Genomic DNA, 22,681 nt, shown 5'->3' on the forward strand with positions numbered 1-22,681 from the left:
TGCATCATCTATCTATCGTCCATGGAATCAGGAAAATGATGGACCCCCATTACAGTTGCTTTCTTCAGTACCTTCTCAGAATCAAACCTGGGACTACAATGCAGTAGTGCACTGTTCTACCACTAAACCTGTTGTACTATATTTTTGTTTTTTCTACCTATATATGTAAACTTTTTTAAATTTAAATGTATCAATGGTTGTGTTCAATGAGAAAATTTTCACTTCTATTAGCAACACAATTTTCTTTAATTGACAAGAGAATATAACAAAGAATATACTTTACCTTACCAAGAGAGACTACTTGAAAATTACTGGAAGAGACTTTTACTTGATTTGGATCATGAATGCACACAGTTTTGAATGTTAGCACAAATGCTTACATTTGAGGAAAAACTGGGAAAAAAAGTTCTTTAATTTTTTTTACCAGTCTCCAATATTTTGTTTTTAATATTTTGGTCCACAACAAAACCAGAATGTTTGCATAAGAGAACCATGCAACAAAGAGGAAAATGTATTGCTTTAAGATGAACAAGAAAATATTAAATACTAAGATTGCTAAAGTGACACCTTTTGTTGCATCATAATCAAACAAGAAAACGAAACAAGAGAGCCAAAGTAGAAACAAAAACAAAGAAGAGACAGGGTTATACACAAAAGAACACACTATGTCATGAAATAATTGAGGTGGTTCAAAAAAAAAAAAAAAAGAAAAAGAAAAAAAGGGTACAAACGAGGTTAGATTGCAAATATGCTCTAGAACCCCAATTGAGATTGTATCATAACAACTCCTAATCACAAACTTGATTTTTCTACTAAAAAAAAAAAAATCATGACAAAAGTTTAGTTAAAAACTTAAGACTAAGCATTTGTAAATTTTTTTACATGCTACTCAATTTTTTTCACTTTTATTCGATGGAATACTTTATACTCATACTAATAAAAAACAATATCATAGTAATGAAATAAAAGCCCATGACACCTTAAAATGAAGAAAAGCATTTAATCTTAGTCCTAATAGAGAATATAAAAATGCAAAAGATAGCAAAAATATAAACATATTAATATTAGAAGGGCACATGTATGAGAGCATACAACCTAAGTTACATGTAATACTATTTAACCTCATTTTTCATCTTATTTTAGTTTGCCTAACATATAGATTAGATATAGAAGGTTTTTTGAAATGGTTAATATATATGTAGTTTGAATATAAATAGAAAATCTCCTTGCAAAGCATTTTTGGTAGCTTACCCCATTTCCCATTTATTAAGAAACTTGTTCCAACTTCATAACCTTCAACTGCTTCCACCTTCCTCATCTTATATTCCAACTGTCTCATTTGACAGATAAGGAACACCAGGTGTGAACCATTGTGTACACACGCTTTCAATTATTGCTTCAACATTGATCATCCACCAAACTCTACACTAATTTACAATTTAACTGCACATTCTGAAACAATACCAAGCAAATAAAAAATTTAAACCACAAAAAAAAAAAAGAGAGCTCAGGTAATGCATTTATTTCATCTACATGTTTGAGATGAACATTGACTGACTCTACAATCAAATGCTTTCGTCATCACAGCTCTCACAAATGTGCACCAGCCGGGAATCGAACCCGGGTCTGTACCGTGGCAGGGTACTATTCTACCACTAGACCACTGGTGCTTTTGTTCTTTGATAGAACAAGTATACCTATGATCAATAGTTAATACATCGTACTCTAAATTATTAAAACCAAAACCTGTTGTGTGTTGCTTAAGACATATCTATGATGTATAGAAAACGGAAACAAAAATCTATCATATTATATAGCTTAATGTTTAGTTTAATAAAATTATTTAAAAACCAATTACAAACATTTCAAACCGTAATTAAAAATCATTGTCACTGTCTTTCTCTATGATATCCACATATTTTACATTTTTACCTAATATTTGCAAATTATAAAAGCTTTTTTACTTATTAAATCTTTATCCTCCAATTCTTCGATGTAAAAAGACTTCAATTTGATTTTAATTTTTCACTCCATATGTAGTTGCTTCGAGTAATATAATTCTTTCATAATTTACATAAAAACATAAGCCATATAAAATATTAAACAAAACATTCTTCAGTGTATCAACAAATCTTTGAGTATATAATAAGTTTATGGCATTTTATATATAATCTTTAATATGTAGTTTGATATTTTCTTTTCCATTACATATTAATATTCGCACCGCCTTAGCTTTTGATAAAGTATATGTTTACGTAAAGTACAAGAAAACAAACATGTGTTGAATTGAACCCTTGTTTAACAAGTCAAGTACATGTGTACGTAATCATGTTCTGAACAATTCCTAGTCAAAAGCTCGTAAAATTTTGAATTGGTCTCAACTTTAACGCGCTTTCTTAACTCCTCTTTCACCCACCTTTTCATCTTTCTATAAATTGCAAGCTATGTTTCAATAGTATTAGAGTTAAGTACGTGGAACCCACATGGACCCCACATATCCGACAAAATCACACGTTTCCACCACGTGGAACTTCAACCTATTTTTCTTCTGATAATTAGAATAATAGATTACATATTTCATATTTCACACGCGTTCTAGTGTATCTTACGAGGGAGGGAAGAAAACTTTCAAAAAATTAAATTTATATAACTTATGTAGAAATAAATCTAGATTGATAATCTTTCTCACAATTGAAAATGATATTTGACCGTTATACAAATGATAGTAACAATAATATATAATAAATAAAAAAATGAAAATTAATTTCTAAACAACGTTTGGGTGGTTCCACCAAAGTGGCACACCAACGACAACTCCCTTGCTCTTGCCACCGACCTTGATTCGATCACGATCACCGCAACCCATTCCGGTCACCGCCTGTCCCACGGCGGGCTTCAGACATTCCTCCACCGGTGGCGCCGGAGGTGCCACTCTGACGGCGAAGTGAATGACCCCGTTTCTCTTCCCTTCCCAGTCCCTCAACCCGTAACTCAACTGTTGCAACTGATTTTCCGGGACGGCGGCGCCGCCGAGGAAGTCGGAGGCAGCGATTCTGGCGACCCCAAGTGGGCGAAAACCCTTGAATTTGCTGCATTGGACCTCGAATGTGATCGATCTTGCATGCACCGGGACTTCCAACAGGAACTTCTCGTTCCACGAGAGGAAGTTGGTGCCGTCGTCTTTGGCCGTTCTGGTGGTGCAGCAGTTCAACGACTCCGCCCGAACGACGACGTATGCGTCCTCCTTTACGCGCACGTTTTCGCCGGAGATAACGGTGATTTCTAGCGTACGTGATCTCACTGTCATGTTTTATGTTTCAAGGTTTGAACTTGAGAGAGGTAAAAGATGATGAAAAGAATGAATTAATGTAGATATTCACTTCTGAAAATTCTATGTTTTGTTGTTGGGTTTTTTCTGAGGTTGTTATTTATAGAGTTGGTTTGGATTATCGGAACGTAGAAAGAAAGAGCGAAATTGGTTTGCGGTTTCAGTGTTTAACTTCTGGTTTTTGACTTTGACTTTGACCTTCTTCTTTACTCTAATAACGTGTTTGGTTTATATTTTTTGAGAAGCACTTGTTTTGAGACGCGGACGTATATTCAATGATTTACTACGAAGAAGGTTGTAGGAAATAAATACTGAACAACGTATAATGAAAATATAAAATTAATGATTATTTTTCTTCTTGTTGGTAAATTAAAGATTAAACCGCAAAATTATAGCTAAGGAACTTCTGTTTTTCTAAGAGAAAAGAAAAGACAAAAAAACGCGAAATTCCACTAATGGAAGTTGAACCAAACAATTTTAAGTGATGTAATTACAACATTCTTCGAATCACAGAAGAAGATACACTTAGCTCATTACCCTTGATTTACGTTTTACGAAAATTTTCTAAGAATTAATTTCTTGTGCAAAGTCGCAGAAACTATGTTTATAGTCTAAGTCCACCAGTGTGAAGAACACGCACACACACCAACGTTAATAAATTTGGTGAAGGTAAACTATATATATATATATATATATATATATATATATATATATATATATATATATATATATATATATATATATATATATATATATATATATATATATGTTCATTTTTTAAGGGAAACACTGTTATGTGGTCTTTTAATTTAAGTTAATAAGAAGTATAAGAAATTGTTTATTCAGCCAGTCAAGTTCACACATGGTAATTAGTTTATATCTGTGTGTTTTCTTGAAGATTGCGGAGAAACTTTTAGGTGGAGCCATCCACCAAACTTGACATTGACAAATTGAGTCTTTTAACAATGTTAAAATTATTAATTTTTTTTTGAGGATATAAGGATATAAATTTATTGTCTTAAGAGGTGATGTTAATCCACTTACATAGAATTTATGTTGGGTCTTTTGGTGACACCGAATGTTAATTTTAGTAACTGAAATAAGGGATACTTGTGTTAGTTTGAGAGAAATAGATTGAGATAAAAATATATATTTTTAATAGTTTCAGTTAATCATAATTGACAGATCAGTGTATTCTATAAATATGTTAGCAAAGATCCAATTCCTAGATGAGTATAGAAAAAGCTGTAAGGAGAAATAAAAGTTGCTTCAATGATTTGCATGTTTCAGACTATTAATCTCATCGATAATCTTTATGCTTTAGAAGATTGACTCTCAGTCATGAAAATCTTTACTTTAAAAAAAATATTAATGGTAGAGGCAAAATATTTTCAAAACTGTGAAAAGATGCAGGGATTGAATAATGTTCATGAAGATCAGTGTCATAATGTTTATTCAGAAAAAAAAAAAAACATACATTTGGAATTGAAGTTATTTATAATAAAATGATACTTCAATTTAGTTTATATTTGTATTTGTTATATATTTGTATTTGATATTTTATTGATAGTTATTAATAAAATACAATCAGTAAAATAATAACATTTTCATGACAATAATAATTTATAATTTTTTATTTTGATAACATTTAATACATATGTTTTTAACATCTAACACATATGATTTTAATTTATATTCACATAATAACAATCACGTATTTATCATATTTTTAAAACTATATATATATATATATATATATATATATATATATATATTACATGAATCATATTTCTGCATCATAGAAAATTATTAACTTTAACGGTTGAATTATAATTATATAGTATTTATAGTTATAAAAGAAATCACATACATTTAATTAATTATTTTTATATTTTTTCAAATTATTAATACTGTCAATAATTAAATTAAATTTAAAATTTTCAACTATATTTTCAATATAAATCATAATTTGTGTGCAAGAAATTTATCTTGTATTTATTTTACGACCTAGCTTTTGTAAATCATTATAGAAAAAAAAAATTGTTCAAGTAGATAATTCAAATAATTAAATTATTCTTCCAACTTAAATGATTAATACAAATGAAGTTAAATTTTTAAATTAGTTTTCTTTTAAATATGATATTGGAAACTTAATTACAAAATTATTATTATATAAATGTTGTCATATTTTTTTCTGTTTTCAAATTCAACTATAGTTCGGATTTTATCTAAAATCAACTATTTTTTAATATTCATATTTTAAAATAATAAAAATTTATTATTAAATTTTAAATAAAGAGGTGAAAAAATTTTGGGGGCCAAAACCCTATTAAGGATTGCCATTGGTTATAATCGACCATAACAATGTTATATTAATATATTTGTTGCAACATTGAGAGTCCTATATGAAAAAGAAAATTGCTTTAGTTATTAATTGAGTTACTTTAATACATTTAATAATTTCACATATCTTAATATCAGACGATTTAAATATACATTTTAAAAATAAAACCTTGATATAGAAGTTTCATATATACATTCCAAAATAGAGAATACTTTGAATCCACTAATGATTAACTTTAACCATATTATATTTTCGGAACATATATATTAGAGCTTTTAACATATGAATAGATGAAGTATTTAGCAAATATAAAATATCATCCATTGATTTCTAAAAGAATTATGTTTACCTTAATAATATTATTTATAAAGAAAAGATTATTTAATTATTTTGATTAGTGGCGGAACTTGGACTAAAATTGTAGGAGGCCAAATTATATTTGTTATATATAATTTTTCTTTAGAAAAAAAAACTATTCATTTTTTTCTCTTCATTTCTTCTCCTTAAAACAAACACACATAATATTAGAATTCAAAAAAATATTACTATCATTCGCTATTATATCATGCTATTATATCATGATATCAATTCATGAATACCATTTTAGATAAGTCATTCGTATCTCATCAATTTGATTTGGTGGTATTGTCAAATTTGATGTCGTTTTTCCCATATCACGTTCTAATGAATTTTTAAATTCATTATATGTAACTCTGAGAACTTTAGAGATTTGTTTTATATTGTCTTAAATTCTTGGTTCTTGTTAAATTTCTCAAGTTTAGTTAAAGTAAATGCATTTCTTTTTCATCTTCATCACAAATCTTCCTCTTTGGAAAAAAAGGAATCAATTTTTTTACTTTTTATCATAATCTTTCTAATATAAATTTATACCTCTCACCTATTTAGAAAAAAATAAAATTTATATTCACAAATTACAATTATCACAATGCAAAACATAACAAAACTCATACTACTTTAATTAAATAAGCAATATTGTATAAATTCAAAACTTAAAAAAAAATTACCATAAGTAGGGAAAACACAAAATCCCTAAATTTCATAATTAAGGGTTATAATAATTTAGGAAAAATTATAATTAGGGTTCATACCAATTTCATAAAAGAATCCCTAAAATCATAATTAGGGTTTATATTAATTTGGGATAAACTTAATTTGGAAGAAACATCCTAAAAAGAATCATAAACTAACTAACATACATAAATCATAATAAGATACTAACCTTGATCTGTGAGACATCATAGAAGAATGTATACAAGAATCTCAATCTATGTGTTTTCAACCTCTATTTCCCAATCTATCTCTTTGTATTTATCTCTCTTCATACACTTTCATGATAATTTACATGGTGAAAAGATCTTATAGTAAAAAAAAAACCCTAATCTCTTTTATAAATTAATGTCTTTATTAAAATTTTTTATTTTATCTTTTATTACAATTTTCCATAATATAATCTTAATATAAATAATATATAATATAATTTAAAAAAATATATAAATATATATATAAAAAAAATGAAAGATACATCCTAAAAAGATATCATGTCCTAGTTCCGCCATTGATTTTGATGATATAATAATTATGAATATTTGACTACTTGCACCATTGCATGGTTTGGAAATATGCGTGTATGGACTTTGACCTTAAATCTCGCATCGTCTTTCACATTTGGCGGTTTATCGCTTTCGTTACACTTCTGTTTTTCGTGGCCATTGCGTGTGCCTAGGAGCTGGGGAAACTTTCCATAACATTTTCTCCAATAATATCGTATTAATGAAGCTTAACTTATTATTAAAGGGATTTTGTTCTAGTTTTGGTATTTATTTAGTATTTAAAAACAATATAAGAGTTTCCTGTTATTACTATTATATTAATAAAATAGTGTCAAATTTCTTACTCTACTCATTATTGGTACGGAAAATTTTAATATTTGCTATAATGATCCAACACCTATGACGAATTTACAATAGCTTCGTTTTTATATTATTAACACAATTTACACATAAAGATTGTGCAAAAAAGCATGATTAAGGGAGGATCCGCATGCAGCTGCAGGCCGGTGCCGACAACCAATTAACAAAATTATTTTACTTTAACACCCTCTGAAAATATAAAATTTGCTTTTCTTTAAGAAAAACTAAATAAAAGACGGTGAGCTTCGTGTAATCGGTTTACGTGCCAAGCCAAAACTAAGATATTTTTTTGTTGTTTAGTGTAATGTAATTTTAAATTCACTGTTAGCCTTATCTTTCAATTATTTTCTTCTAATTTAGTCTAAAATTAATTCCTTTCTATGTCTTAATTACGATTATAGTTTTAACAAAAGAATGTAAAATTATTTTAAAAGATTAGAATTTTATCAGATAATAAAATTATTGTCGATCAATATATATATATATATATATATATATATATATATATATATATGTGACATATTATGGATCTTGGAGTAGCAATGACAACGAGTTGTCGGGTTGGACATGGATAATGCCTCACCCGCACGCTACGTATTTACTTATATGTCAGATATCCGTTTAAAAAATATTTGTGGGTACCTGGAAATACTCGTGAATATTTAAAAAAATATATTTTATAAAATTTTAAAACAAAATTTATATACAATCACAAAAAAATATAAATTAAATTTTAATAATTTACAGGCCCGCAGCGCACCTAATCCGTTTATAAAGTTTATAAATAGGTATTAAAGATATGTTATCGGTGGATACCAACTATCCACAAACATAAATATTTTTGCTATCCTACTTTGAAGTGTATATTTTGTCTCAATTTCGTTCTTAAAATATCTCGAAAGATGAAAGAAGAAAGGAATGTTTATTTAAATCATCTTAATCCTCGACTTCTAAACAAAGTAAGACTATTAGATATGTGGTTAGAACAATTAGTTTATGGTTAAATATGTTTTTTGTCCCTTAACTTTCAGTAAATTTTGGATTTAGTCGATTTTGAAACTTTGGACCAGTTTAGTGATTCATCCTTCGAAATACGTGAATTTAGTCCTTTAATCAAATTTTTTTAGGTTTATTTCATGTTTCGTACGCATTTCAGGATTGTATTTGAGTTGTTTATATTATTTAACACATTTTTACTTTAATGCTAAGTGAAATACTATTATGAAACATGCTTGAAATGTCAAATAAAATTAACAAAATTTGATTAAAATGACTAAATCTATGTATTTGAAAAGATGAAGAATTAAATTGGTCCAAAATTTTGAAATAAATTAATTCCAAAATTTACTGAAATTTAAAGTACTAAAAATATATTTAACCCGTTGATTTATTAGTTATTATTCTTTATTAAAATTTAGTTTATTTTTAAACAAGTTGAAAGAGTACGAACACGTACCAAGTGGGCATGAGTAAGGATCGAGTAAATTCAAGATATAAGTAAGTTTAACTTGCTTTACAAGTCCTATAACAATCACGTTGACATTTTCAACTCTTGTTGGCCTAAACACCTTCAACTTTTTCTCAGAAGGACAATGATACTTTAACCCACTTTTTTTGACCCACTTTTAACCCACCACTTCAATCACCATTAGATCATCACATCACATCACTAAAAATAATCCAAATAGATGATCTAACGATGATTATAATACTGGGTTAAAAACAGGTCAAAAAAGATGGGTTAAAATATCATTTTCCTTCTCAGAATCACCCCATGCAACTCCAGATGTGAAAACAGAAACGTTCGTTAAAAACACCAATGAGAACACGAATTCTCACAGTTTTTTAGTGTAAGTGCTTTTTGCGTTAGTTTTTGTTAGATTTAACATAAGAAATACACCATACATTCACGGTAATTATAATCGATACAAAATTAATTTTATGTGAATGCAGTTTAGATAGTTAAAATAAATATCGAAAATAAATAAGTTAATATTAACATAAAATATATTAATTAAAAGAAGAATTAAAAATAAATAAATTAGTGTAAACATTAAATTAAATAAATATTCAAAATAACCTATGCTTAATAAACATTAACTAAAATAAATAAAGTTAGTGTATGTTTAGCAATATAACTTTATTTATTTCCGATATTTATTTAAGTTACCGTTGATTTAATTAAAGTTAAATTGTATATTGTGAATTCGTTTGTGTTAATGAGAAGGCATATCATATAAACGATAGGATCTTTTTAATTTCATTGTTCAGATTTTAAAGATGACAAATTTTTCCATTAATAATATTTTTTTCTTATTTTCTATATAAATATTGTACACCCATCTTTTTAATTTATATTTATAAATCTTTTTAGAGTCATTTCTTTCATTCAAATTCATCCTCTTCACCTATATTTATCTCTTTCACATACTCATCTTTTCTTTTAAATTTTTTTTTCATCTCCTTTATTTGTTAGAAATTTTGGATCATGCATATATGATACATAATTAAATGTGTTAGGGTCATTATTTATAAAGCCAAATAATAAAGTGATGTGACTAAATTAAAGATTTGACTAAATGCATATGTCATGAAAATAAATATTGTGTAGAGACCAGTTAGTAATGCTAAATTAGAAATACTAAAACTTAAGTAATTCAGTTTATAAATGGTCGTGGTCCCCTTCTGAGAGCACACAGAGAGTCCTAACGTACCTTTCCTCTATCCCCACCAAGAGATAAAACCAAAGGGAAATCAAGGTACTTTACAGGAGGAAGATCACTGCGCATATAGGAGTGCTCTAATATTATCGTTATGGCCAATTCATGTACGCTTCCATTTACTATTTACAACATGATTATCAGTATGTGTATGAGATATTGTTTATGAGTTTATGATTGATTATTAGAATCAATATTAGGATCATATTTTGCGTCTGTGCTTTCATTATTCACATTATTCTTCTTGTATATTTCATCTATATTTTATTCCTCATTTTTTTTTTCAAAGTATCAAATTGAATAAATGTAGTTGCTATAAATTGAAAATTAAGGGTGTTGCACAATAATTTTTAAGTGGTGAGAAAAATTTGAAAACAACACAAATGCTTCAAAAGTGTATTTAAGCTACAATTGGTTATTAAGTACTAAAAAATAATCAATTAATATTTTTGAATATGAAATAAACTAAAATGCATTCACTTTATAACCAGTTCTAATAATATAAAATATACATAAAAATATAAATACCATAATTAAAATATTAAAATATTAAATTATCAAATGATTGTATTTTCTGAAGGAGCATCTCACATATCATCTTCTTTTGGGCATTATATTCATTGGTGTCTCAGTTGCCAATATTTATTTCGCATTTCCTTTATATATTGGGTGCTATATTCTACTTAGATCTACATCTCAAACTTTTTATATTTACTTGAATTTATTTTCTTACTATTCAATTTTTTTTTATAAATATAAAATTTTAATTTTTTTATTATTTTATTTTTAGAATGGATTGTCAAGTAACTCTTCTAATATAAAAAAAAATATTTTTTATTCTATTTTTGTTGGTTGTTTTTACATTAAGTGGGGGTTTGGTTTTGTGTGTAGAGTCTATAAAATTATTTTCTTTTACAAGAGTAACTTGGAGGTTGACGTTGAACACAAATTTCCATAAAACAATATCAACCTTCTCACAATATATTACTCAATCAACCTTACTTTTTCGTTTCTACCAAAACGGAACATCAACAACTTCATTACAATTCTTAATTTCAACAAACTCATGCATCGCTCAATTTCATACCAAATCTAAACAACTACTCTCACATGATGAAGTGTGTCGATATGGAGTATCTAACGATCTTCTCTCATGAAATAATTAAATAATTATATATATATATATATATATATATATATATATATATTCATATTTTAAAGATAAGATTAAACATTAATAAACGATCTAAAATGAATAATATATATGACAGGTTTCAAATAATTTTCATATTATTAAAAAATAAATTTTAAATCTAATTTAATATTACAAAACTATATATTTTAGTGATTCATTAAAATGTTTTTTAAATTGTACATTTTCCTAATAAGTGTGGTAGTAGTGTGAGATGTTGGGATACAGAAATGTGTCGAAAGTTGGTAGAGTGGGAATTAGTGTAATAAATGTTGTATAACTAATTGTAATAAATTTGTTTTTAAATATTAGCAGAACCTGTGACATGTAATAATGGGTTATGCAAATACGAGGAACGAACGAGGAAAACACAGGGAAAATGATGAGTTTGATTCGGTGTTTTTTTCTGTAAAGCATGTGAATTTTTTACCTTGACTTGGCTTTTCGCTGATATAAATTACTTATATAAATAACATTTATTGATAAAAAAATTATAAAAGAAAATATAACAATTGTGATAGTGAATCAAATGTATTTGAGAAATGATAGGTTGACATTCACATTTGACCACTTTTTTTACTACCTTAAAACTAACTTGTAACCCAAAACAAATTAACTTGTAACTTATGAATGTGGTAAAAAAAATGGTCAAATGTGGGTGTCGACCTATCATTTTTCAATACATTTATAACCAAAACTAATTTCAACAACTCTTCAACAACTCTTACAAAGCTTATGCATTAGCATAGCTGAGAGCACACCCCTCTTCATCTTATGTGCTATACAAGGAATGACTCAAATGAAACTGAATTAGGATTTTAAACTGTTACATCAAGAGACAAAACATAAAATATTGTGTATATTAATTTAAATTATTCATAAATATTATTTTATAATGATTAGATCTGATATAATGTGTTAATAATGAAATAGATTAAATGACTAAATAATTTTATGTGAAAAGTTATCATATATTATCTATAATAAATTATTCAACTTTTATTTCTAATAAATGACTAATTTTTCAAGTTAATTTAATAGTAAGAAATAACATATAAAAATTATTGTAATAAGTAATAGTTTTAATATTTTGTTGTAAAAATATATTAGTAAGATTAAGTAAAATGAAAAAAAAAATTAAAAGTTATGTTAAAATTTAATTTTTCTTTAGATTCCTGTAATTTCATGAGATATTATTATTAAATACATACCTATTATTTTTAATTTTATAAAGTAATTACTTTATCACCTCACACTCATCTTTATTTCTCAATTCGTATATATTTTTATTAAAATTAGAATAAAACTATTATTACAATTTATTATTTTAGTTGATTACTTCCTTATTTGGTTGGAAAGTTTTTCATTTACGTTTAATCCCTCAAGCCAAATAATTTAATTTATAACATCAATTTAGTAATTTAGAGTAAATATATACCACACTAAATCAATTATTAAATATTTTTAATCAATTTTTCAATTTTAAATTAGTTTTCTAGTTCCTATTATATTTTAACTATATTTATAAATTTTATTTTATTTATTTATAAAAATAAATATTAATAAAAGAAAGTAAAATGATAAAAAAATTGAATTATATTAAAATTTATGAGAGAGAAGTTCGAAAAGTTTAACTAAACTTGTTTGACAAGAATACGAAGAGAGAGAAAAAAAAATGAAGTGTGTTTGGAAGATATGTGATTGTTTTTCGAGACAAAGTTTCTTTCATTTTTAGTTTTTAGTTTTGTTTTAAAATTTTTGTAAATTTAATATGTGGCAAAAGTTTTGAATTGGTAGATAAAGAAATAGAATGATTCAACTTTTGGAAAATTAATTCTAATATCTTCTCAAACCACATATTGTGTAAACGGTCCTTGTAAGGAAGGACTTCTTCCATCATCATGCGTTTAAAATTTTTGTCAATTAGCAATCCAGATATCATATATTTTAATGTTGACCTTAATTTTAGAATTATATAACAGAACATTTTAATTTTATAGAAAATACTCACAATCTTATACGAGGTTTATTACTGACAACGAATATTTATCAGTAAAAAATAAAAAGAAAAATACTCACAACCTTTTATTACTAATTTAATAAGAAAAATAACAATCATATATTTTGATCTTATTTATAGTTATATTGGTATATATAAATATAATAATAAATAATTTTAATAACATATCTTGTAGTTATTTGTTTATTTATATATTAAACTTTATATTTTTTAAAAGTAAGACTTTTATATATTAATAAGGAAATTTATAATTTAATCATAATATGATTTTACGATATTTTTAATATATAATTATGATAAAGTTCACTTTTTTTTTATAAAATAATCTTTATTTTAACTTTTATGATTTAATAATTTTTAGTTAGTATATTAGTTTTTAGTAAAACCAAGGAGGTGATGGTCGGTTCTATTAAAATATCAAAAAAAGTATCGTTTATTAAAAAAATGGAAAAATATAAATATAAATTAAAAACTAAAGGAAATATAAGTATTATTTTATTAAAAGTAACGAATTTAAGTTTCTATTTCAAAGTTAAAAATGTCTAAGTCTTATTATTTATTATAAAATTAAATAAGATAAATGCAGTTTTAATAACATCAATGGAACATATATAGTTGTCGAACTTGTACAAAAGATATTAAGGAAATCAAATTTTATTTTTTATATATCAATTATTTTTTTTAATTAAAAAAAGTTACTTTTATTATAATTATTTTATTCAAAACAAACATATATAATAATAAAATTAAAAAAAATAAACAAAAATTATTGAAAAAATGAAACATGTAATTTATCATTCAACAATAATATATTAAAAATAACAAAAAATTACATTTAATAAGAGAATTGTTCCTCTGCATTCTTTCAATAATTTACAATTTTCAATAATTCAATATATAATGTATATATATATATATATATATATATATATATATAATATTTATTTATTAATTATATTTATAATTTTATAATTATTATTAAAAATATTTATATTTTCTGTCAATTTTGTTTTAAATTTTTTTTAAGAAATACTTATAAATTTTGTTATAAATTTTTTTTTAAATTACTGTCAATTTCTTTTGTAAAATATTTTATTTAAAACACTTTTTACATTAAATTTTGTAAAAAAATTTACAAATTTTATAATTTTATAAAAAATAATTATCAATAAAAAAATTATCTACCAATTAAGATTTTTAATAAAATAACAAAAAAATGTTTTTTTTACAAATCTTTTTAACAAATTTTACAATTTTTTCTATATAATATAAAATTATTTAGTAGTATTTAACCTAACACAATAACATCGTAGACACATGTCACCTTCTTTTAAAGAGATTAAATAAAGTGTCACTGTAGTACTTCAAATTGTGTGTCATTTTCTTTGTATTATCCAATTTTTTGCGTGAGAGAAGCGGTGACACGTAGATGTATACCGAGTCAAGGATTATCTTTTCCTTTTTCATTACGTTAAAATACAATTAAATAATATTTTTAAGAAAACAAGTGTATAAATAAAAAAAATAACTTATAAACATTTTAATTTTATTTAATTAAAGAAGTAATTGCATTATACTTTCCATACAATTATATATATACTAGCGTATATACATAGGTATGTATTTTTAAATATATGTGACATTAGTGATGATAATGTAATATTATTAAGTTAATATATAAAATAAAATTATATTTGTTAAGAATAGAGTGAAATATATCAAAAAAGATGAGAGAATAACACTTGATAAATAAAGAAAAAAGAAGAACAAAAATAAATGATTTTATATAAAAGTTTGTAAAAATAACTGTCAATTTTTAAAAATTTAATAAATAATTATATTTTAAAGTAGAAATATGGTATTTAAAAATGTGGATGCATATATATATATATATATATATATATATATATATATATATATATATATATATTTATAACATGAGAAAATTTACATATAGCCACTCCCCTCACATAATTGAAATTTCCTCAATGAAGAGTACTTCTACGAACCATTCATAATCTCTCTCCAAAATTAAATTTCGTAGGGTTTAAGGTAAAAAAAATAGTCATAAATGTATAAATTTTAAGAGAGAAACTAGTAATGTAGAATCTACATTAAAATAATACTTTTACTTTGAATACAACTTTTGTAAAGAACACTCATAAAAAGTGTTCTAATTGCATTAAAACATGATAAAACATGTATACAGCTAATCCCACAGGGAAAAATCATTGATATTTCAACAATAAAAGGACACAATTTGTCATAGGAACCGTAATTAATGCGAGGCCAAAATTAAATTTCCTCGGAATTTACGATAGTCTTTATATGCGTGTGTTCGAACATTAGAAAAGTTTGTGGTCAATGTGAACCTTTTTTTCTCTGTTTGCGCATACACGGTACGTTACAAACACATTGCTCGTAAGTTGCAACGGTTGTTTCCTCACTTCTTCATCTGCAGAACCTCTTACTTAAACCCCTTCATTCTTCAAATCCTTTCATCCCAAACACTACGTACTCAACATCATTACACACTTTGTTACTTGTTTTCTTACCTTAAATAAATTACTTAGTTGAGTGCAAACCTTGTTATTAGGTACTCTAAAAGTGTCAGAGATATGGAAGCAAAACAGCAAAAACTCACCTTGGAGATCACAGTTATGTCGGGAGAAAACATAAGTGTGGATCGAAATTCAGTTTCCGATGAGGTCTATGTTGTTGTTCGTGCAGAGTCTTTGAAGTGTTGCACGACCCAAATGAAGAATGGAGATGATGGAGTGCATGCATGGAATGAGAAATTGTTGTTGGAGGTTCCTTCCTATGCAAGGTCTGTGACGTTTGAGGTTCAATGCAAGAAATACAAAGGATTTCGTCCTGTTGGTGTAGCAAGGATTGCTCTTTCGGATTTACTTGTTGCCAAAAACAACAATGTTTTATCCGAAAGTGTGTCTCAGATGTTTTGTTACGGTTTGAGGAGCTGGGAGGGTCGACGTAACGGGGTTCTTCATTTCGCAGTAAAGGTAGTTGATAATTTATCTGCACAAGCTAAACCAGAGAAAGACATAGAAATGGTGAGCTGTAGAGGATTTGAGAATGAAGTTACAGGGTTTCATGTAAACCCTAAAAATTCAAGTCATGGTATCACTGCCATTCCAGTTAAGGTGCACTAACCAAATTGTTGTTTCAATGTTGTTTCCTTACGAAGATAGAGTTCTCTTCCATTTCCCTCCCTCACTTCTCTTTCATTTGAGTTTGTATCTAAAAGAAGAATGTTTGGTGGGTACTTTATACAAACTTAGGAACAATATATGTATGCACTTTTTTTTTTAATTAAATACCCAACAACTTAAATATATCAGCAGTGCACTAAAATCATATATATCACTTCTGGTATATAAAATATGGAAAATGATTTTCTGACTACTAAATTTCGACAACTTTATCTTATAATATGAGATGTCATATTTTAAGTGGTTTTTTATTTTTTCATTTTCTCATTCTTAATATTCCAAAATCACTTAAAATATGACACCTCATGTTATAAGAGAAAGTTGTCAAAATTTAGTAGTCAAAATATCATTATTCATAAAATATAAATATCAGTTGGTTACCAACGATTTCAAATATTATCATTTTCACATCGAATAAAAAATGTGTATTATTTTGACATTTAATACTTAATAATATGATATTATCTTTATTTTTACAAAATAATAAATAGTTATTATTTTATATTTATGCACAATTGAGACGAAGATCGAACAAAAATCTCGTACTCATTAATATGAGAATGAAATGAATTTTTACTCTACCAATGAAATCTCATTTCTTGTTTTGAAATATGTAGTTTTTCTATTGCGGGTTGCACAATTATCCCGTGACGGAAGTCAAGTGGATCAAGTCATAATATTTCAATTGAGATTTCTAGTAAGACAATTGTTGAGGGAAAGATGGTTGCATGTGACATTAATTGTCCCATGACAGAGGTCAAGTGGGCCGAGTCACAATCGAATCGTGGCGCTTTGACTATTACACTCTTAAGTTAAAAGAGTTGTGTCCTGACTATTAGCTATAGTTTATGGTTTAGTGGTGAATCCACGATTCTAACATTCTTTTCGCATAAATCTTCAATAAAATTATATAAAAAGAAAAATAATGTAATTCTTTTATTTTAGAAGATAAATTTTCTCCAACCTTACTATCTAGAACGAAGTCATTTAAACGCAGGACTAATTTTATTTTCTCAATTTCTTTCCTTCTCCACGAACTATTATCAAATGTAGAAAGGTAAGAGTTTGTAAGATGATGGTCATAACTTTTCTTATACTTTTCCAGGGCGAAGTCTTCATAGGATAATATTACGCTGAATTTCTTCTAGTAAACATTTCAAAATATGTAAGGCAAGATTTAATTAAATCCATTCATCGATAAAAGAAACTAATCTTAATATTACACTTAAAGAGTATATAGTTAAGACATATTTTATCATGTTTATGTTGAGATGATTATAGGATATAACATATGTTCTCAGTATAACAATAAGTATTAGAACTTTTATTTTTTAGTAAAATAAGCAATATTGGTATAATAAGTTTAGTTCTAATAGTGTAACTATGAAGCCATGTTGAAGAAATTGAAACAAAATTACATATTTATCCCCAACCACAAATATATTTGCTTTTCCTTACGGGTCATTGGCTTTTTTAAACATTTGTTCCTCATTATTAATCGTTTCTAAAATCATTTTACAGTGACTTTTATTTTCTCTTCAATTGCAAGTTTGAATGTGAGTCTTAATTTATATGAAGCAGTACTTAATTATATTTAAAATTTCAAAATAAATATATAACACTTTTATATAATAATTTTTATGTAAATATTTAATATATTTAATGAATTAAAATTATTAAATTAAGATTTTTTTAGTTAACAAAATTAATAAAATTAAAATTAATGTATTAAAATCGTCTTTTTGTTATACTAAAAGAATTGTTTCAATACCTACTTGATATGTTAAAAACACATTTTATCCTAAATTATATAAATATATAACTATACTATTATAATGCAGTTGTGGATTAAAACTATGAAGTACTAAGAATAATTTATTTAAAAACATTAAATATTACATTGTATGAGAGTCTGTATAATTTTTTTAATCTAAATTCATTTGATAGTAGAATTCATATGTAAATTTAGAATGTAAAAATATACGAACATATCTAGTTGTAATTTTGAAAAACAGGCTGCCAAAAATCAATGCTAGTTATTTTGGAACGGGTCTTTAGAGATGGAGTCATTTGAAAGACACAACGCGAATAACATAAGAATGTTCTATTATTAATATATTAATATATGTATATATTTTGCTGGTAAAAAAAAGTGAACAATATCTGAGTTTTCACATAAAAATTTGGTACTAATTTCAATGAAAAAAATTTTGATAATGAATTTATAAGTCAGTTTTTTTTTTCTTTTTATAAGATGTTATTTTTCTCATTCTTATCACGTAAGAATTTGACTCACACTTACATATTATATATATCATTATTAAGTTCAATATAACTCAGATTCCTTGTAAAATGCATCCTATAGTAGTAATTTCCTCAAACTCGAACTCCAAATAAATTTTTGGGACAGAGAAAATTGATGAGACAAACAATCTCGTGAAAACTTCCTGTGTGAGAATTTATTTTAAATAGAATCTTCTTCTTCTTTCTTATCTGTATGTGCACGATCACATGGGTAAGCGTCAAACAAGTTAAACTTCAGATTTTTAATAACTCACCTGTCATGATTCGTAGGTAATTGAATGATTTCAACAATTACTTATATGAAATTTTTTTTTAAATTTGTTAAATTTTTATTTTTATTTTTTCTATGAATTGTAGTTGGCGGTAATTTTTTTGTGGGTAACTATTTTTTATAAAATTATAAAATTTGTAAGTATTTTTCACAAGATTTATTACAAAAAGTGTTTTATATAAAATGTTTTGCAAAAAATTAACAACAATTTTCTGCAAAATTTTTTTCATAACAAAATTTATAAGTATTTTATAAAAATAAATTAAAACAAAATTGACAAAAAATATGAATTATTTTTAATAGTAAACCCAATAGATTCTTGGCAATTATGATTAATTGTCCTAAAATAATTCATTTTGGAAAATTTAATTTTACTAACACTTTAACAAATATTAATTGTTTTTTATTACAAATTAATGGAATATATCCTTTTAAAAGAAATCATAAACACTAAAATACACTAAAAGAAATTTATGGGAAACAAATTTTATTCTTTTCTTATAGAAATCAGTCCAATACTGATTAAAAGATTTAAAAAAAAAAGATATATAGAGAAATTTATGAAAAATGATATAGCATAAACTACATAGTTGACTACTTATGAACATAACTTTTCCCTCTCCAAACTTTCAGTGAAGAAGTCTCGTACACGACAGAACAAAATAAACTGTCACCTTAATTATGTTCATTTAAGTTAATGTTTTATTAACTAGGGCTCTCTGATCTTGCCACATAATTTAGTCATTGTTGTTCAGCTCTTGAATTTCTGAATAGTGACTTGTGACGTGTGAGGGAAGTTTTCTGACACACGTAAAGCAAGTTTTGTGCTGACTGATATTATATGTTGTGCAGTTTCCTCGGAGTTCCATGCATCTTAACTTCCAAGTTTATGTACCATACTACTTCCCTCATTTATTCATTTATGCCTATATTTTTTTTTCTACATAAATCTGTCAAAACGTTAGTTGCAAGGAATTGAATGTGGCAGGTAATGGAAATATCTCATTAAATTTGTTTTGTTTAATCGTCGTCGTTTCATCATGACTTTTATAAGTACGTGTCGGGCAAGTCGCACCTCATCGGACAGATTTCCAACATCATGAGAGATAGCATCCCTTACTAAATAATCAACATTCGTCATTGTTTTTTTCTGTGATATAAGGTACTAGGAAACTTGTTCCCAAAGGTTGATGCAATCTCTACGCAAAAACACCATCCCATTATTCTAAATATTCCAAATCTAATAACTAACCAAACGCACTCTATGGAGTCAATCTTCTACATAGTAAGTCAAAGTCAAAAAGTCCACACGTTACAGAAAAACACTCAAATTCCAAACAAATTTATATTTCACTGTAGTACATTTATTATTTTACGCTAGAGAGTTTATTTAAATGGTATTATTAGAAATCACACGTCAATTAGAAATAAAATAAATTTAAATTTACGTAATCATAATTATAATCATGGTTTTGGTTTACATTCTGTGTTTCTTCTCAGCTGCTTCTTCTTCATGCCTTCTCCCTCGTAATGTTTGTAATTAGTGATGGTTCATGCCAATTGATGATTAAAAAAATTAACATTCCGTAAAGCTTTATGGTGACCACGTAAATGGATTTCTTAATAATATTCCACTAAGGTTTTAAGCATATGACAAATAAACTTCAATTTGTTCAACAAGTAGTTGTTGACAACACTGTAGGTAAAAGTCATCATAAATTGTATATGACAACACTGTACGTATATGAAATTGTCTTAATATTTTTTCTTTTGGGTTTTGTTACTACTATTTAAGTAAGAAGTAGTTATATCTTATTTATTTATTATAATTATTTAATGTATTTTATGAAGCTTATAAAAAGACATTATTATATATTATATTATATAATATAAATGATGAGTAATTGAATAATGCTTTAAGAATTTCCTCTCTTAGTTTCATGCTTAAGTGAACGTAAACTTTAGTGAGATATCATAATATCATGTCGCACGCTAATATCAAATTGGTACCAGAGTTCATTAAATTTAACATTGTTATTGTGAGTCTATGAAAGAGAATGTAGGTATAAGAAAAATAGAGAAGATTATATTGCGGTGGAGAAAGAGGAGAGTTCTTATAACTATATAAAAAATATATTTGGAATTTGTGCCAATTGAGTGCATCAAATCAATAACGTAGAATCTTTCAATCAAAATATGATATGGAGAAAACATGTGTTATAACCCACTCAGACTATTCAGTCTAGAGGTCTCTTTTGCTTTATGCAAAATATTTCACAGGGAAAGTCTTAAAAGGTGCAATGGTTTACTGGACGCATAACACTTTGCTGTTTAATTTTGAGTAATTGGTCAGGGAACAAAATGTTACACACATACCTATTTACTGATCAGGAAACTCTCAAATAGATATCATGAATGAATTTGAATCTAACACTGGACTAAAAGGAATGAATCCAATAATTGCCAATGTTTACCAACTTGAACAAGTACCTATGAGTGGATATTCTTAAGGTGGTACTTTTTAGTTGCACTTTGAATATGCAAGGTCCTCTATTTGCCTTTAATCTTTTTGCTATACACATCTATTAGGTTGTTTTAGTTTATTTAAGAACCTCAATGTAAAATCAGGATCTGTATAAGGGTTGAGGCACCCCTAAAGTGTCTCTGTATATATATTAATATTCTTTGCTGATAAAAAAAATAAATAAAAAACATATATTTAAAAGTGACATATCAACTATAGTATTGTATAGTGAGACCCCAAACCAGATAGAAAACTAGATGATGAAGTTGTTGATAATGCTTCACAATATTCACTTATGTTAATCTAAGTTTACTATGAAAGGATAAGTTGGCACAATCACAAATTCAATGACAAGTAAACAATTTTATTTTTCGTAAAATTGTAAATTTTAAAAATGCCACAAATGTATGGGATACTTTAAAATTATCATACAAAGGAGTAAGGAAGACTCAGAAATCAAAGTTGTAATACTTGTTGAGAAATTGTAACAAATGTGAGATAATCAAAAAAACGTTGAACAATATTTTACTTGTATTACCGACCTTATTAATAAAATGAAAGGGTATGGAAAAGAAATTTCTGACAACAAGGTGGTAGAGAAAATTTAACGTATTTTTTCGATCAAATGTAATACTATAATAATTTTGTTTATCGAAATATGTTATCGAAGGATTTTATATTTAAATTTATCGGCCGGTACTTTCGTCAAAGTGAAATGAGTCTAAAAAATTCGTCGATCAAAAAGTTCTCTCAGAATCTTACCATCATAATTATCGACAATTTTTAATCTGTTGGTAAGTTATCATCATAATCAACA

General features: G+C 26.1%; 2 protein-coding genes and 1 non-coding gene across 3 annotated transcripts; 1 reads left to right on the forward strand and 2 right to left on the reverse strand.

The window, feature by feature from the left end:
• Positions 1 to 1,599: 1,599 nt before the first annotated feature.
• TRNAG-GCC (transfer RNA glycine (anticodon GCC)) lies at positions 1,600 to 1,670 on the reverse strand. Its single transcript has one exon. It is a non-coding gene; the product is annotated as a tRNA-Gly (tRNA).
• Positions 1,671 to 2,626: 956 nt separating this feature from the next.
• Positions 2,627 to 3,411, reverse strand: LOC114166233 (BON1-associated protein 2-like). Its single transcript, XM_028050939.2, has one exon. The coding sequence runs from the start codon at positions 3,305 to 3,307 to the stop codon at positions 2,768 to 2,770; it is 540 nt and encodes a 179-aa protein (XP_027906740.2). The 5' UTR covers positions 3,308 to 3,411; the 3' UTR covers positions 2,627 to 2,767.
• Positions 3,412 to 16,023: 12,612 nt separating this feature from the next.
• LOC114167334 (uncharacterized) lies at positions 16,024 to 16,756 on the forward strand. Its single transcript, XM_028052394.2, has one exon. It carries the CDS (start codon positions 16,154 to 16,156, stop codon positions 16,703 to 16,705), a length of 552 nt encoding a protein of 183 aa, XP_027908195.2. The 5' UTR covers positions 16,024 to 16,153; the 3' UTR covers positions 16,706 to 16,756.
• Positions 16,757 to 22,681: the final 5,925 nt, after the last annotated feature.

This window comes from Vigna unguiculata, chromosome 10 (assembly GCF_037176805.1).
Source record: "Vigna unguiculata cultivar grain cowpea cultivar isolate G323 ecotype 2 chromosome 10, ASM3717680v1, whole genome shotgun sequence".
Lineage (NCBI taxonomy): Eukaryota > Viridiplantae > Streptophyta > Magnoliopsida > Fabales > Fabaceae > Vigna > Vigna unguiculata.

Bases quoted from the DNA above. Each gene is read 5' to 3' on its own strand.
- LOC114166233 (XM_028050939.2), bottom strand. From the start codon at position 3,307: ATGACAGTGAGATCACGTACGCTAGAAATCACCGTTATCTCCGGCGAA.
- LOC114167334 (XM_028052394.2), top strand. From the start codon at position 16,154: ATGGAAGCAAAACAGCAAAAACTCACCTTGGAGATCACAGTTATGTCG.